Source organism: Triturus cristatus, chromosome 1_1 (genome assembly GCF_964204655.1).
Source record: "Triturus cristatus chromosome 1_1, aTriCri1.1, whole genome shotgun sequence".
NCBI classification, from domain to species: Eukaryota; Metazoa; Chordata; class Amphibia; order Caudata; family Salamandridae; genus Triturus; species Triturus cristatus.
In genome coordinates, this window is record NC_140579.1 from 601,895,903 (window position 1) to 601,914,248 (window position 18,346).

General features: G+C 45.6%; 1 protein-coding gene across 4 annotated transcripts in view; it reads right to left on the reverse strand.

Moving 5' to 3' along the window:
* Positions 1 to 18,346, reverse strand: part of LOC146870694 (plasma membrane calcium-transporting ATPase 4-like) — a 1,872,989-nt gene that overhangs the window by 203,398 nt on the left and 1,651,245 nt on the right. For all 4 annotated transcript variants that reach the window (XM_085646147.1, XM_085646144.1, XM_085646145.1 and 1 more), the window contains one exon: positions 10,684 to 10,875. In XM_085646147.1, the coding sequence (XP_085502273.1) occupies positions 10,684 to 10,875 (192 nt within the window). The remainder of the gene's footprint in view (positions 1 to 10,683; positions 10,876 to 18,346) is intronic.

Below are 18,346 nucleotides of genomic sequence, written 5' to 3' on the forward strand. Positions count from 1 at the left end.
TGAGGTAACACGAGTACTCCGGTGCTCCCGTGGGTGCTAGCCCTAGAACTTCCCAGGTCCAAAAGGGTTTGGTCCTGACTCGATTCTAAGTGTCCCTAATCTTTAAATTTCCAACCGCGACATTGCCCATAGAAGCTTACGGGAACCCGCGGTTGTGTGTACACACTGCACACGGCCCCCGTGGGTCCCCTGCGTCACTACCTTGGGTGGTTCCTTGGAGTCCCAGTGATTCTACAGGCTCTAGGCCTTGTGTCTAGTTCAGTCGTGGTTCTTATACCACTTTATTGGTATATGGTTTGGTACGCCCCTAGGGCCCAAACGTGTATTTGTGCTATTACTGTTGATTGCTAACTTGTAAATTATGTACTTCGAACTCCAGCCTCATAAAGAGACTAGAGGGGTGTGTTTTATCTTAAATACATATATTTTAAATATATACCTGGTGTGGTTGTCCTTTCATTTGGTCATTCAAGAGATTATAGACTGGTAAAACAAGCTGCTTTACATTCCTTCAAGACTTAGCCTGAAGGCTGCTCTCCATAGCTACCACTAGGATAGCTTTCAATAAAGGTTGTCTTTAACCTATTCACCATAAGGGGTTGTTTGGACTGGTACAAGGTGCCCACTATAATTAGTGGACAGCATATACCAGGCCAACTTCTCACAGTGTGCTGTTACCATCACCATCACTTCCGTGACTACCCGAGGAGCAATGGTGAGACCAAAGGGGAGCACAGCGAACTGAAAAAGCTCCTGTCCCATCACAAACCGCAGGTAGCGCCAATGGGTCTGCAAGTCGGGTATTTGGAAATCCAGCAGGTACCACCATCCAGTCTCCAGTGCAAAGGGCAGACCAGACTTGAACCAGGGAGAAAATCTTGAATGTTTCCTTCTTTGAGAGGGGGCAGCTCTAAAATACGACAAGGGCTTCCATCCTTCTCTGTCACCAGAAAGTAGCAGTTCTAACAACCACAATCTACTTCTGGTGCAAGCACCCTATAGATAGCCCCTTTAGCCAAAAGGGCTTGCACTTCCTGCAGCAAAGTGAACAGAGATTCAGCCAAAGGGGCTTGCACTTCTTGCCGTAAAATGTAAAGAGGGTCCTTCATCAGGTGTTCAGGTGATGGTGCAGCGGAGTGGCAATAAAGGGCAAGGTGTTCTCCTTTGGGACTATCTGCAGGACACACATGTTCAATGTTAGTAATCTGCCAACTGCGCAAGAAGAACAATAGTTACTTACCTGTAATCTGTGGTTCTCCAGTATTGGTGTCTTTCATAGATTCATATGCCTGAATCATTCCCCGTCGTCGGAGTGGGAGTCCCACGGTACATAAAAAAGCAATAATTATGCATATACCAAACAAAAAACCCTGGTAACCTGAACCAGGAAGTAAAGTAGCCTAAGCTACAAGGGAAAAAACTTCCACAGCTATGACTATCACTGTCATTATATACAGTCCAAACTGCAGCCAATCAGGCGACAGCACCCACCAGAATGTTCTCCTCAGAGGCTCATGCTGTCAGATTTTCTCGCACAGGAGTGAAGTAATATACCATAACCTAAAAAGCCTCTGAGGGGAGGTGGGCGGGTTGCATGTGAATCTATGAAAGACACCAATACTGGAGAACCACAGATTACAGGTAAGTAACTATTGTTCTTCTCCAGTATTTGGGGTGTCTTTCATAGATTCACATGCCTGAATCAGAGTAGATAGCAGTACATAACCTTATGCTCATAAGACGCCACTTTTTTTATATATATATATATATATATATATATACACCATATACATTATGAAATGGTATAACCATACAGAAATACACATGTGTTTCAATTTATGCAAAACAATTTCACATCACAAAAACCGTCTTATAAAAGCATAGCGGAGGAGGGAGAACAGAGGCTCACCTTATTTGAAAAGATTACGTAGAACAGCTTGTCCCACTGAACCATCCGCATCACTTGCAGCTTCCAAACAGCAGTGTCTGGTAAACGTATGGCAGCTGGACCATGTTGCCGCTTTACAGATCTGGTGAAGAGGCACACCGGCGAAAAGAGCTGTAGATGACGAGATTGCTCTCGTAGAGTGTGCTCTTGGGGTCGCTTGTAATGGTCTTCCAGCTTGATCATGGCATAAACAAATTGCAGCTGAGATCCAGCGAGCTATGGTTGGCTTTGATACTGAATGGCCTTGACGTGATCTGCCATAAGCTACCAAGAGCTGGTCCGATTTGCGCAGTGGTGCTGTACGTTGTAAGTAAAACTTCAGACATCTCTTGATGTCTAGGGAATGCAAGGCCCTTTCTGCAGCTGTTTGCGGATTTGGGAAGAAAGTTTTCAAAACTATGGGTTCATTAAGATGGAAATCCGTCGGGACCTTTGGCATAAATTTTGGATTAGTGCGCAGCACCACAGAATCAGATGTGAATTGCAGAAAGGGTGGATGAATAGTGAACGCTTGCAGGTCACTAACCCTTCTTGTAGAAGTTAGAGCCAATAATAAAGAAACCTTCCAAGAAAGGAACTTTAGATCCGCCTTGTGGATGGGCTCGAAAGGATGCCTCATTAGTTGTGAAAGCACTATATTAAGGTGCCAAGAAGGAGGCGGACGCCGAATAGGCGGAAACATCCTAAATAGCCCCTTAAAAAATTGTTGGATGACTCTGTTGGAATAGAGAGAGTTAGTACCATCCTGTCGGAATCTTGAAATTGCAGCCAAGAACACCTTCAAAGTAGAGTGGGAAAGACCAGACCTCGCCAATTGTAGAAAGAAAGGCAGAAGTTGTTCCGGCTTTGCGTGGATCGGATGGAGATTAACGGATTGACACCACATGCAAAACCTCTTCCACTTTAGTTTGTAGGTTTTAACAGTTGCTGGCGCTCGAGCATTGGCCAAAACCTCTTGGCAGTCTGGAGGGATATCTAGGTGTGCAAATTCAAGCTGTTGAGGAGCCATGCTGCTAATCTGAGCGATGCTGGGTCCGGATGACAAATTTGACCGTTCTGACGGGTCAGAAGACGTGGAATTGGTCGAAATTGTATGGGTTCGGCATAAGAGGAGGAGAAGCTCTGTAAACCAGTACTGGCGGGGCCACCTGGGAGCAATTAAGATCATGCGGCAAGGCTGTTGTTTGATCTTGCGCAAAACTCGTGGAACCAACGGGATCGGTGGAAAGGCGTAAGCATATATTTGCGACCAATTCATCGAAAAGGCATTCCCCAGCGAGTCCTTGTGGGGAGCCCAACTTGCGAAGAGTGGGCATTTGCGGTTCTGGCTGGTCGCAAAGAGGTCTATATCGGGATGCCCCCATTCGTGAAACACTTAGTCTAGGAATGGTTGGTGTAACTCCCATTCGTGATTCGACATTGTGGTCCTGCTGAGGGAATCCGCCAGAACATTCGTGATTCCCGGGATGTGAATGGCTTTGAGGTTGATCTTGTGGCGGATCGCCCAATCCCAAATCTCTTGCGCTTGCTGGGATAGGAGGGCTGACCTCGTCCCGCCTTGTTTGTTCAAGTAATGCATACTTGTTGTGTTGTCTGTTCTTACAAGTATGCATGCTCCTCGGATGATGGTCTGGAAGGATTTTAGAGCCAGGAATATGGCTCGCAGTTCTAGCAGGTTGATATGCCACTTTCTTTGTTCTAGAGTCCACCTGCCATTGACTGTCATTCCTTGAAGGTGCGCTCCCCAACCCTCGAGGGATGCGTCTGTGGTGACTATGAAATCCGGCATTTCGACCAGAAATGGGCAACCCTCTTTCAAGTGGTCCATCTGACTCCACCATTGAAAGGCCTCTCGCATTCGTGGGGTGATGTGAATGAGATCCTCGAATGACCCTGTGATCTGAAGCCATTGCAGATTGAGTTCCTCCTGCAACGGTCTCATTCTGTACCGACAGTTGGGAATGAGATGAATGCAAGACGAAATTATCCCTAGGAAGGATTTGTATACACGGACTGAAACGCACTCTTTTGAACTTAGAGAGCGCGCAAGATTGCATATCTTGGTTTGCCTTTCTCTTGATACGAAGGCTTTGGCCAGATCCGTGTTCAACGTCGCTCCTAGAAACGTTCTTCTTTGCGAAGGAATTAGATGTGATTTCTCCAGATTTGTTGATAGACCCAGGGATTGGAAGAGTAAGAGGCATTTCTGAACATGCTCGGATGCTACCTTGGCGGAACTCGCCTTGATAAGGCAGTCGTCCAGGTACGGGAATATCTGAACTCCCTGCAGACGAAGATGCGCAGTTACTGGCGCTATGACCTTTGTGAAGACTCTGGGTGCAGAACGGAGTCCAAATGGGAGGTCTCTGAATTGGAAATCCCTGCCAGCCACTCTGAACCGTAGATATTTTCTGTGCCTTGGTAGGATTGGTACATGAAAATAGGCGTCCTGCTGGTCGAGGGTGGCCATGTAATCTCCCATCGAAAGCAACTGCAGAATTTCTTGGAGCGTCAACATCCGGAAAGACATTTTCTTTAGAAATTGGTTGAGGGCGCGAAGGTCGAGAATTGGACGCCACTCTCCTGATTTTTTCCGGATGAGGAAAAATCTTGAGTAAAAGCCCGTTCCCTTTTGTAAGAGAGGGACTTTTTCGATTGCTCCTTTTTGAATCATCAAATTTATTTGGGAAAAAAGCTCCTTGAGATGAGCAGGGGGTGGACCTTTGGGAGGAGAATTTGGCAGAATTTTTGTGAATTCCAGAGCATGGACTCTGGATATTATATCTAATACCCACTTGTCTGAGGTAATCTTGGACCAATTTGAATAAAAGTGGGATATTTGACCTCCAATTCTTGTACGTGGGAACGGTAGAGATGGTGGCAGGTGGCTGAACTCATTGCTTCTTACCGGACTCTCGTCCGCGAAAGGACTGCTTCTTACGCGACTGTGAATATTGTTGATTTCGCTGTCCGTAATACTGCTGGCGATAATTCTGAGATCTTTGGTTATACTGAGAGGTTTGAAAGGAACGCTGTTGGTTATTACCTCCCCTGCTAGAGAAGGATCCACGTCCTCTGGCTCCCCGGAAGGTAGATTTTCGGAATTGCAAACTACCCAGGGACCTTGCCGTCTCCGTATCCTTCTTTATTGCCTGTAGCGCTTCATCTACATGTGCACCGAACAAGGATTCACCATCAAATGGCATGTCTATAATTTTAGACTGCACCTCCTGGCGAAACAATGTTGACTTCAGCCAACCCTGCCTTCTCAGCACTGCGGCTCCTGCCAGCTGCCTGAAACCAGTTTATGCCACATCCACTGCTGCGTCGATGATTTCCGCAGACGCATACTCTCCTTCCTGCCGGATCTTTATAGCCTCGGATTCTGAAGGCTCCGGTAACATGTCGAGGAAAGGAGAGATGTCGGACCACATCTGGCGGTCGTATCGCCCTAAAATCGCCAGGGAGTTTGCAGCCCGAACTGTGGTGGCTGCCATCGTAGACACTTTCTTTCCTATTGCGTCCAACCTTCTACCATCTCTATCAGGTGGAGCTGATATGGGCGTTGAAGGATTTCTAGCCCGTCTCTGAGCCGCTTGTGCTATAACCGAGTCTGCCTTATGTTGACCAATCAGGCATGCTGGTGAATTACTTGGGGCTCTATATTTCTTGTCCAGCCTTGGTAACACTGCTGGAAGAGAATTAGGGGTAGCCATCAGTCTCAATCCCTCCTTCCAAATAAAGTCAATGATTGGGATTGCCCGAACCTGCTTCCTTGGTTGGTCCTTGAAGTCATACAGGAAGCAGTCATCTTCCTTTGTCTCCATGGGAATCAGGACTCTCTTGGTCGCTCTTTCCATAAGTGAATGGAAATTCCCAATGTCCACCGGGGGAGAGTCCACCGGAGCTGGAGCACTTGGAGAAGGAGTTTGTACTTGGTAATTATCCCACTCTGACATGATAGATTGATCATCTACCTCTCCTTCCTCCCTTTCATCGTCTGAAACCTGCAATTGCCGAGATGGCAACGGAGAAGGTGGTCTTGGTGACTGGAGCGACGACAACTGTACTCGTGGTCTGGGTGTAGTCGGAAGAGATTCTGCCGTTTCCGAAGGAGGAAAACGTCTATAGTAATCTTGCAACATATACTGCAGATTATCAAGTAGTTCCAATGGCATTTGACCAGACGGCACTGGTGCAGGTGGTGTTGGCTGTGGTTCCATATTAGGATGTTCGTACTGTTCATCCTCATCATCCTCATCATCCTCATCTTGATATTTGATGAGACGCTCCGATGGACTCCTTGCAGTCCGAAATCTCTCATCTTCTTCGGAGTCGTTATCCTCCGATTGTAAAAGTTGCGCCGGTAATTTTAGAGGCGATATAGCCTCTAAAGACGATCCTCTACGCTGAAGAAGCGTAGATGCTGGTGACTTTTGATCAGACACGGCAGACGAAGGAGTCGCAGTCCATACCTGCATATCCATGCAGGTAGATAGAGAAGGTGGTAACACTCGTGTCGACGGAACCAATCCTGACGTTAAAGCCATTTTCGATGACGAGGCTGTTTTCGTCGACGAGATGGCATCCGTCGACGATGGGACAATCTTCGCCGACGACGATGCCGACAACGAGGCAATCTTCGTTGACGAGGGTGCCGTCGACGGGGCAAGCTTCGTCGACGAGGTCGTTTTCGTCAACTAGGTCGTCTTCGCCGACGGGGTTTTCTTCGTCGACGAAGCAACTGTCGACGGTGCCACAATCTTCGTCGACTGAGTAGACGTCGACGAAGTAGTCGGCGGAGCCAGCTTCTTGATTTTTACCGTCGACGGAACAGAGACGAGAGATGACACTTCCCTCGTCGACGAGATGGGTTTTACACTCACCGAAACCAGCGTCGACGGCGATGAAGCTGATGACATTATCATTGTAGGTCTCAGCGAAGAGAATGTAATCGTCGACGTTGAAATCGCGTCGACGATAAGAACTGTCGACGCCACTGCCGTCGACGACGGCAATCTCACCTGAGGTGATTTCTTGTCAGGAAAACTCTTAGCTGGCTGGGTTTTTCCTGCTTTCCTAGGGGGCGTAGAGGGCTTGGATCCTGAAGGTGGAGATGTCTTCTTAGATGAAGACGAAGACTGCCCCAAGCCCTTAACAGACTGGGCTCTCCTCAACACCTTTGCCCCAGTAGAAGAAGATTCTTCCTCAGCCACCCTTTTTCTGGACGAGATAGAGAATCCAGAGGCAGTTTCTATCTCTGATAAAGGAGCATCTTTATCCTTAAGCTTCTGTAGCCACAGAAGAAGGCGTCCTTCCCTATCCCTTAAGGTCTTCTGAGAGAAGGTGCGGCAAATCTTGCACTCCTTCACCTCATGATCAGGATAGAGGCAATAGATGCATTTTTTGTGAGGGTCTTCAGAAAAAAGCCTAAGCTTTCCGCAGGACTCACAAGATCTGAAGAGTGATCTCTTTGTAGTTGACATCCTAGAAGTTGTAGAAACAGCAGAAACTTGAAGAACTGAGCAGAGCTCAGGGAGACTCCCTTCACACGACGTGCGGTAGAAAATCTGACAGCCTGAGCCTCTGAGGAGAACATTCTGGTGGGTGCTGTCGCCTGATTGGCTGCAGTTTGGACTGTATATAATGACAGTGATAGTCATAGCTGTGGAAGTTTTTTCCCTTGTAGCTTAGGCTACTTTACTTCCTGGTTCAGGTTACCAGGGTTTTTTGTTTGGTATATGCATAATTATTGCTTTTTTATGTACCGTGGGACTCCCACTCCGACGACGGGGAATGATTCAGGCATGTGAATCTATGAAAGACACCCCAAATACTGGAGAATCGTCAGATCCTGCCTCCAACCGGGTGGCTGTACTCCAATAAGGGCACGATAAAGGAGTTTAGTAGATGGGGCTGTAGAGGGGTCTGGGTACAATGGACTGAGAGGCACACTGACCTAAACCTGGGGGCGGTGGGTGCAGCGGCCTCAGTTGAGAAACTGCTGGGCACCATGCAGAGATTGAATTGGTCAGACAGTATGACATACCTCCGTCAAAGTCGTGAAAGGAACAGTAGGGCTGATGTGGCCGGCGAGTCGGGTCAGATAAGTCTAGAGAGCGTGCTTTGGGCCTGCTCTCCTTGTACCGCTCCATGGCCAAATCTTCCTTTTCCCCAAACATGTGAGTCCCATCAAAGAGCATGCCCATAAGGAAAGTTTGGACATCGCTTGAAAAAACGTGGCGGTGAATGAGGATGCTGGTGCCAATGGCTCACTCAATGGAATTGGAAGTGTCCAAGCCACACAGAATTGTGAACTGCCTGTATGGCTTGGGCAAGTCCATGTCAGAGGTCTTCTGTGACAACTGGGAGGACTTGAGCCACTGAATCCTAAAGAGAGTGGGAAATCGCCCCAGCGGGCAATTGGCATTCACTGATTTGAGAACCAACCCGGTGGAAGAAAACACCCTCTTCCCAAACATTTTCACGTTTGGACTCCCCATCAGGGGGAGTAATCGGAAAGGAATTGGGGTTCATCCATCTTGTAAATGCCTTTATCGCCAAGCTTTAAGGTGAGGTTTAATGAGAAGATGCAGGGTGGCCCGAGAAAGGATAATAGACCTTCACAATTTGGCAATTAACAGGAGGGAGGGTGGCTTGCAGGGGTCTAAGCAAAGTTTGTCCCAGGCGCTAAGAGGGTATTTTTAAGTACTGCATTGAAGGGCAGGAAGGGCTCTGTAGATGTTTGCCAAAGGGTAGAGCACTTTCGTCAATATGCTGGTTTTTACTTCTAAGGTGGGAAGAAGGAGGTCAAGAACTTTGGCTGCCCTACGCATGACCATTGCGTAAGATGCACTCTCCTCAGTGGCATGGGCTAGGGGAGAGAAGAGTCCCTATTCTGGGGAAGTGTCAAGACCACTAGCATCTTGGAGGTCATCATACTAATTTTACTTATGGTTTGGTCACCCGCATCATAATCATCGTCCAAATCAATACCAAAAAAGGAATGCAAAAGATTTGTTCTTCCTTGTGGAGGTGCTAAGTCAAGCCGGGGTAGCAGCACCTCAACGGAAATTGAACACAGTCTCTGTTGGGGTCGTAGCAGCACTAACTCGGAGAAGGAGAGCGCACAATGAGCACCTCGTCCTCCGGCACTGAGGCCCTGGGAACAGACATGTAGAGTGAAGCAGCCAAAGTCTGTGCAGAAGCCAGGGAAGTCCAAGTGGTGGATTGAACCCTTCAGCTGTATCCCAGATGGAGGGCCTTTCGATTCCTCGGATGAGACCTAAAGGTGTACCACAGGGAGTCAGTAAGGATTCAAAGAGTCTGAGCATGATCTTACATAACTGTTCGACCAGCTTTGGTGTCGCAGATGGCTCCGAAAACTTGGGCTGCGCTGGGACAAGTTGCGGAGTGGACTACAAGGCTGACTGACTTTGGGTGTGAGATCGAGGGCCATAAGGACGCCTTTTCAGAAGAATGTGCTGGCGGATGAGGCCTAGTCCCACTTGGATTTTTAGTTTTTTCTTCGATTTTCACAAAGATGTGGGTCGCCAACGACAACTGACCTTGGGAACAATTCCTGCAACTTCAGGACCGGGAATGGGACTGGGACCAACCTTTCAAATTGGACAGGTCCCGCCACAGTCTCTTCCTGTGCTTGTCAACAAAGACTTTCGCCTCGCTGAGGGTTCATCAACATACAGTCGCTGCAGGCCCTAGTCATGGCTCGAACCCCCCAGGCACCACAGGCAAACCTGTCACAGACATTTGCTTGTGATAGTCCTATAGGAATTAAAACCTGTTGTTTTGGGAGATACAAGTTTCCCATGCACAGAATTTTTTTTTTAGGTAAATTGTATCAAATGGGCCGGATGTAGTCCAGGATCCATGCCTGGTGGCGTGGAAAGAAAGGAACTGATGGGAGTGGCACCTATATGGGCCCTGCATGTCATTTTCTGAGTGGAACCGCATCATTGCAGAGGCACATGGCAACACCTACTGTCACACAAAGGTACTGCTGAAAAAAGTTTCCGGATCCAGTCTAACATCTGGGTAATTTTCAAAAGGTGAGGAATCTTCGGTTAAAAGTCTGTATTAGGTATGTTACCATAACATGAAAACCCCATGGGTTTTCAGATAGTATTCCACTCCTAAAAATCTAATTCAACAGAAATAACAGTGGGGATGGAGGGTAGGTGGATACTATGTGAAGTATGTATCACCTGAGCAGGTGGGGGAGTGCTTATGAAAACACTAAGACATTACGTAATTTTTTATAATCACCACAATATTTCATCTCACTGAAACAAAAAATAAGGAACAGATGTGATCAAGGACTAGCAACAGGATCATGCTAGCATAGAGGAAGTGAGGTTAGGCAAGGAGTGGGTGCTACATTTGAAGCAGGGAATAAGTAAGCAAGAACTGCTTCAGGTTTGGGAGGAGGAATGGACAACCAATAATGGGCAAGTGGGAGACGTAAAATAGAGGTCAGGAGGCCAAGGCTTCTATTCGTGTGGACAAATGAGCAGAATCTGAATCAAGAGAAAAAAAGGCCAATGCTCGTTTGCAAGATCTAGGTAAGGAGGAGGTAAGTTTCTAGTTATTTATGATTAGAGAGTCAATGGTTCTAAAAAGAAAAATAAGATGGACAAAGACCTCGGAAATAAGCTTTTCTCAAATGTTAAAGGAGGCTGGGATAAGACGCAGAAAATGAGAAGCTGTGTGTCAACCTGAGTGATGCAGGCTCCTGTGAAGGCCACAATAACTGCCACCACATTGACGGTCAGCTGGAACTGCAGAAATTTGGAAATGCTGTCGTACACATTACGGCCCCACATCACTGCCTTAACAATGCTGGTGAAGTTATCATCTGTCAGGATGATGTCGGAGGCCTCTTTGGCGACATCAGTGCCAGCAATGCCCTGCAAAACACAGAAAAAAACAAAGGTGGCAGAACATCAGATAAGGTGACCACATTTACAGAGTTGTAATTGATAGGTAATCGAATGGGAAGCACACTGTGCACCACATCTCAGAGAGCAGGAAAAGAGAATGAAATGGCAGCAGTTAAAACAGCAAGACTCTGACAAAATGTGATAAAAACAAAAACGAATCTGAATCTAATCTATTTATGAGTTTTATTTCATGCAGACAAGGCCAAAGGGTAGATGAAAGAACACATCTGGAAAAATACATTGAGCGGGGAAACGGGATGGGATGAAGAGGAGGGGTTTGGAATCAACACTGTAAGGCTGTAAGGTAAAAAAAACTATGAACAAAATGAGAACAGTAGTTAACATGGCAGCAAGTTAAAAGACAAATCAAAGAGACAGACACAGATCAGGAGAAGGAGAGAAAGGGGATGAAGACAGGGGTGGAGGCATGTATTCCAGGTGGTGTGCCAAGATGGATCAGCTCAGGTAAGGGAGACTTCTAAAAAGTTTAATTAGGGTGTATGGTGTCAGCAGAAGAGGAAAGATTTGATTGTTTATTTCCAATATGTAATTGGATCAGAATAAGCTTAGGTAGTTAAAGTGCTTCAAAATCCAGGGCGGATCCTGAGCAGGATTGTCAGAGGAATAAGTTTCATGAATCTCGGTGTTTCTGGGCATCCTATAGACAGGGATGATCTTGAAATTCCATAAAGAAGGGACCCTGAATGAATTTCCAGCAAGTGGCTATTAAATGTTCAGAATGTGTAAAATATCCTGTTCTCGTTCAGTTTGTCCACTACATGTTCATCTCCACTTCAAAAAGTGCAAAGGAAACTCAACCGTTGGTTACATGTGGAGTAGGATAGGTTTAGCAATAGGAGAAGGCACAATAACAACGCAGTCACCCTGATGGTAATTTGCGATCCCCGATGTTCCTATCCTCATTGACAACTTCTGGGAGCAGACTAACATTGTTACAGTGCAAAGAATCCAAAGACAATTGCACCGAAACTGCTTGTGGAGCTGTCCATATGGCTGACTGGAACTTGCTTCTGTTTATTAATCTATGCAGCCTTTGAATGTGGAATGTACAAGAACAGCGTCTGAAGAAAACACTGCTGGAACTTGGCGCCATCCATCTGCAGGAGGGTTTATACAAACAGTTCTCTGGATGCATAGAACTTCATAGGTACATGCGCCCAAAAATTTACAAACCGTAGGTTTGGTTCATGACAACACCAGAGAGGTTCTCTTCGATACTACCAGGAACCTGCTCTCAAATAGGAAACAGTTGGATTTAGCTGACCCAAACACCTGCTGACTTTTCGGATAAACAAATGGTATGTATAGGTGACTTCTATATCCATGGGATCCAATAGAAGGCCAAAGAGGGAAATAAAGAAAGGTTAACAGCAACCAGGATTCTCTATCATGGAGACATTAATTGATTACACAAGCGACAAACATTTCCAACTGTACCTGGGATATCAGAGAACCTTTTAAAAGTAAGGGAACTCTTTTTTTTTTTAATTCAATAGGTTTTATCTGGATTATATGAATGAATAAGGAAGAGAAAAGTAAAAACCAAAGGGAAGTAAACAGGAGTATACTGCGAAGAATGTGTTACCAGTAATGAGCTTTCTGGATTAACTGCAGATTCCCTACCATGTGAATTTCCCCAGGCTGTAACCCTGCATGGCGGTCTGAAATGTGGTTTAAAAATAACTGCTGGCGTTTCAGATAGTTTTATAGAGGAGGCCAGTCAAATGTAATGAGAGCTTTTCTGGTTTTGTGCTGTTTGACCTCTAAGGACCACCTTTGGGAGCAGATAATTCAGAGGAAAAATGTAAAGAATTGCCCTACTGTAATCAAAATCGACAATCCAAAATTCTTGACCTTTTGAATACACACCCTGGCATTTATTGTATCCTTAACACAGAATCCATACTTAGCATTTGTGGTACTGTAAATTCCGGAACCATGTTGGTAGCATGGTCCTACCCTGCCGATTTTGGTATCAGCGAACCGCAAATGACTAATGCGGTATGTATGAGTGTTTTCGTCATGTTTCACCGATGAATTCGCCGTGTATACGATACTACATGTCGAACCCTCGGGTTCCATTTTAAAAGGGTAACCATTTTGTGGTTGCCCTCACATAGGCTGCGCATTGAGGCCATGCCTAGGCCTAAAGGACACGCAATCTTTCTTTGACTTCTTTGTGACCTATGCAAACTGACTCCGCTGCCCGAGGTCAGTCCTGCCCGGCCGGTTCCTTTTACTGCGGCCTTATGGGATTAGCATCAGGGCCCAACACATCATAAAGTCGTGTATCCCACGCGACTTCTGACTAATCCCTTTCACACCTGACTCTGTTTCCTACTTTATGGCTTGTTTTACGAGGAAGAGGTGTCCGTTTTATTGGGGTCTGCTGAAATCTGATGAGGGTTCTGAGCCTCGCTGGGTAAATAATTATGTGCTGACCGAGCTGAAATGTGGGATTATCATCATGACTGTGCTCTTTCTTTGAAACGAAAGTATGTGAACGACCACTTGTAAAATAGGGGCGGTGTTGCCCAGAGCGTAATATTCTGTATATAAGAAAAGACTGGTTTTTGGTTTGGAGCAGTCTCCTGAGAACATACATCGTGTTGACTTTCTCGGATACCTGTGATTGGTCTGCAGCCAATAAATACGATCTTTGACTTCACCTAGAAGACTCTGTGTTTCTGTGGTCCGAAACAGGAAGAACTCGAAGTCTTCGGGTGTGTCCCCTGGCACCGCTGGGTTGGTTCTGAAAAACCCAGTACTTCACATTCTGGCTGGAAATAGTCCCCTCAGCCTGAGACTGTTTAAGTCCCGAACCACAGAATATGATCAGATCCATGCCTCCTGCCACACAGTGTATCGGCTATAGGACAGCCAGAGTTGCTTCCACATTTGTCTTTAACATTATGAGCAAAATGCACTCTTCTCAAATTGTATTTCTTCTGTAATTATTTAATATAATTAGCTCTCCTTAAAGATCCAATTGTGTCAATGCAAATTTGTAACAATGCACATGTGCATTTCGAGAAGCTGCCTTTAATAAAAGGACCCATGTACCAAATAAACATAATCCACCCTATAGGAAAGTAAATGAAAAGACATTAAACATGCAAATCAGTTGTAATTAGACCTATTTTTTTCAGACATGGTGACTCATTCTCTCATATTCACATCGAATAAACATAGCAGATGTATTGAACATGTCAACCACTGGAATTAAGATACAACAGTGAAACAATTTATCATCAATATCAACACTCCATTTTGTAAGGAATAGCAGGAATATCTCCTAAATATACATCAAGTACAAAATGTTTGGATTTGTTTAATAAAGAAGCCGAAACAAGTTAAATAACTGACAAAATCAAAATACGATCTCTGACAGCAATAGTTTATGTCTGCATCAAAAGCAAATTCACGAATACTTTGGCAAATATAAACTGTGCGTAAAATAAAAAAACTAACAGCAGTAGCAAATACAGTATCTCTAATAAGTACATTAAACACTAAAATAACTCTCTAAATACTCTATAGAAAGGGTCTGCTTAATTAGAAAACCTCTACTGTTGGAACGTGGGTAATCTGTCATTGAGAAAGTGCCGTAACGGGGCATCGTTCAACAAAGCATTAATCGTAGAACTGAGGGATATTCCTACTATTTATTACAAAATGTTGTTAATATTGCAGACATATTCGAGATATTGCTTTACCCTTGGATAACTGGGTATTTACAAAGGATCTGCTATGTTTAATCCATATGATTACGAGAGGAGTCACCATGTCTGAAAAGAACTACTGTAAGTAAATACAGATGAACTGAAATTGGAGAAAAGTGCAATTTGGTCCCAACATTAGAGAAGAATGTGTGAGTGACTCCAGTTATCCTACAGCAGGGGTACGCTGTGCATCAGGAGAAAAGGATCAGTTTCTGTGTTACCAAATAAACATTCCTTTTGAAATGGGACTACGGGGACTTGAAGGTGTAGTCAGGACATTTCAAATCAATGGTTATACATCCACAATAACTAAATAATTCAGAGAACACTTTGACCCAGATGCACAAGTCTCTTTTGCGGTCACCAGACCTCCAATTCGGAAAATCACATGGTTTGTAACTGCAAAGAAAAAGGTAAATACTTTTGGTAACGATCTCTCTGGTGGATTCTCTTTTTACAGATTCCTCAATTCTTGAACATCTCAAACCTGGCTGAATCTGAAAACTTTTAATAGCTCTTCCCTACCAGTGAGGGCACAGGAAGCAACCCCATTGTGACTTCACTGGAGCCATAAAGCACACACCCCACCATCCACGTATCAATTTCCATCCATTTTTCCATTTGCCTTTCAGGCAATTAACAGATAAGACATTGATGTAGCTGGTGCAGTTTGATGCTCTAATTTGGAACCTTATTAAGGAGGCCTCATGGCAGCCTATGACCATCCTTCAGATGGTGGGTGGGAGGTAACAGTGACGTAACACTGGAGGAATGAGGTAGGCAGTTTCCCTTAGAAAGATTAAAGCATGACGAAAGAGGTCGGTGTGAACAAATTTGTACTACACTTCATGTAATAGGGGATTTGAAAAGGGTAGGTTGATTTGGAAGGCAGAGGAATGCAGACAAGGATGCCAGGTATTCTTAAACAGTGCCCACTGTACAACCCTAAAGATCCAGTGAGAGTGCGAAATAAAGGATTTCCAAAAGACGGGTCTGTAAGGGATCAAAATTGTTCTTTGCACATCAGGTGACATACCTCCACATTCCAGAGCAGATTGGGGCAATGTGCAGAAAGATAACACCCACCACCTTCAATGGTAGCTGAAAGGTTTTCAAATGCCTCCTGACTTTCAAGGCATGAATGTGGAGAGGCTTAGGAGGTTGGCATGACGGGTCCATGGAGGAGCACCCTGAGAGGTGGAGAGAAGGAGGAGAGGTTTAAAAGGTCTGCCCACCACGCTCTTCATGGCTTATCCGGCCGGGCCAGTGAGAAAGTATGTGGGAAAATATCAAGTTAAGAAACACATCTCTTTCCTTAAAGGATACTGGAGGAGACAGAATTGAGGACATTGAACATTGTCTAGCATGGCAAAAAAACCCTGCTAAGTTGCTCCTATATGGAAAAGTTATTTCACACCATGTCAAGGGGAAAAGCCACTTGTGATTGACAAGATGATACTGGCTCAGACTGTTGGCCCGGACATTCAGGGACCCGGCTAGATGACTGGCAATTAACCAGATCCCATGACGGTTACCCAAGTCCATAGCCTCAGCGACTCTAGACAAGCTGATGCGTAGAATCTGGCCCTACTCTACTGACTTCCAGACAAGATCCGCTGCAGCGTTCCAGGAGACCACCTCGGTATCCTACTCCAAAGGCACCACTGCCCTCATGTGCAAGCAGGATTAGGAGGATAGAGGAAGTCAGTAGACTAAGACCATCAGGATTGGGATTCAAACTCCCTCCCTCAGCATCAACATTATAACCTGAATGTCCCTGAACCTGTGGAAAGGCTCATAGTGCGGTTGTGTGAAGAACTGCCCTTATGGACAAGAGGTGGTGTGTGTATGTGCCAAGTGGGATTTTGGCACACTGATAATGAATCCCTGGTCGAACATCAGTAATGCTGATGCTTGCAAGTGATGCAACACCATCTGCTATGATTTGGCTTTGAGCAGTCATTCGTCCAACGACAGGAATACTGGTATTCTCGACTACCTACGTTAGGCCGCCACCACTGTCATCAGCTTTGTGAAGACTTGTGGTGCCACTGACCGACAAAATGGGAAGTACACAAAATGGAAGTAAGTGGACCATACCACGAAATGCAGGAAACTACTGCGCAACTGCTGGACTGAGGTGTGGAAATAAACATAGTGTAAGTAGAGTGACATCATCCAGCCTCCAGCGCGAAAAGAAGATCAGCCAGGTTTTTAACTTCTCCTTGCCAAGAAAGAGGTTCAAGAGCCTGAGGCTGAAAACCTGCCTCCTTCTTGGGACCCAGGAAGTACCAGGAATAGCATCACTTCATAATTTCCTGCTCTAGCATCAACTCCATTGCTCCTTTCTGTAGCAAAACTGCTGCCTCTTGATGCAGGATAGGGAGATGTTCTTACACTGGGATGGATGTCTGGGGATAGATATGTGTAGAGGCCTGGAAGGATAGGATATGGCCTCCTTTCTACAATTTGGAGCATCCATTGGTTCGAAGTTATAGCATTCCTGCTCTATAGAAAGAAGGACACTGTCTTCCCACTGGCAATTGATGCTCCCGCAAGACCAAACTAAAGTAGCTTCCCTAGTAGTGTGGGGGAGAAAAAATAGGAGAGGAGACAACTGTCTGCTCGACTCCAAACTCCAAACTGCCATTAGTCGGTCAGTGGGACTGGAGGCCAAAGGAACGACCAGTAGCCGTGATGGTTTTAAAACATTTCTGGGCTGAATCATCCTTGTCCTCAAAAAGCTTTGTGCCTTGAAAGGGAAAATCCATTTATGCTGCCAGCATATTGGTGAGAAACCTGATCATAACCAGGCATGGCGACATAATGAGAAAGAAGAACCCATGCCCCACTCAACAAATCCACAGGATCCCGGCCCACCTTAATGCTTGTGGAAGCGTCCTGGCCATCCATGACAAGCTCTGGAAAATTATCTTTAGGGTAGGGTAAATGGGGGATGACTAATTGGGCCATGCCCCAAAAGGCGTAAGTGTCCCTCCCTAAGAAGTAGGTTGTATTGAGAAATTTCAAGGATATACTATTGGCAGGAAGTACAAGTTACTTACCTACGGTAACGGTGTATCTAGTAGAGACAATTCTAGCTGCAGATTCCTTAACACACAAGTTACTACTTGTGTAACGATATATCTGTAAGAGACATTAGTTAGGGATAGATTCCTTACCTTATAATATCCCCAGGTGTCAGACTGGATACGGAAAGTTTTGCTAGCAGGACCCCTGCGCATCAGTAGGTGGCGTCGTGCGGATCCTAGTCCGTCGCTGGCGTCATTAGCGCCGAGATGACGTCACGGAGACTACTTAGGCGCCACCCATGCGCGCTGACGTCAGTTCTGTACATGACTTTCCACGCCAGGAACGCAGAGCCATGCAAGAAACTGACACTGGTGCCAAGAAAACTAGAGCCCTGAAAGGGATGACCTTAACCCTAGAAATCAGTTTGCAGAACGGGGAGGATGGGTGGGGCGGCAAGGAGTCTATCACTAACTAATGTCTCTTACAGATATATTGTTACACAAGAAGTAACCTGTGCATCTGTGAGAGACACGTTAGTGATAGATTCCTTACCTTAGAATAGATACCCCAGCAATACCAACCCCGGTGGTGGGTCTGTTAATAGATTACACCAGAAAGTCACAGAGAGCAGAACGGCCAAAGAAGCAGTCTCTCTGGACCTG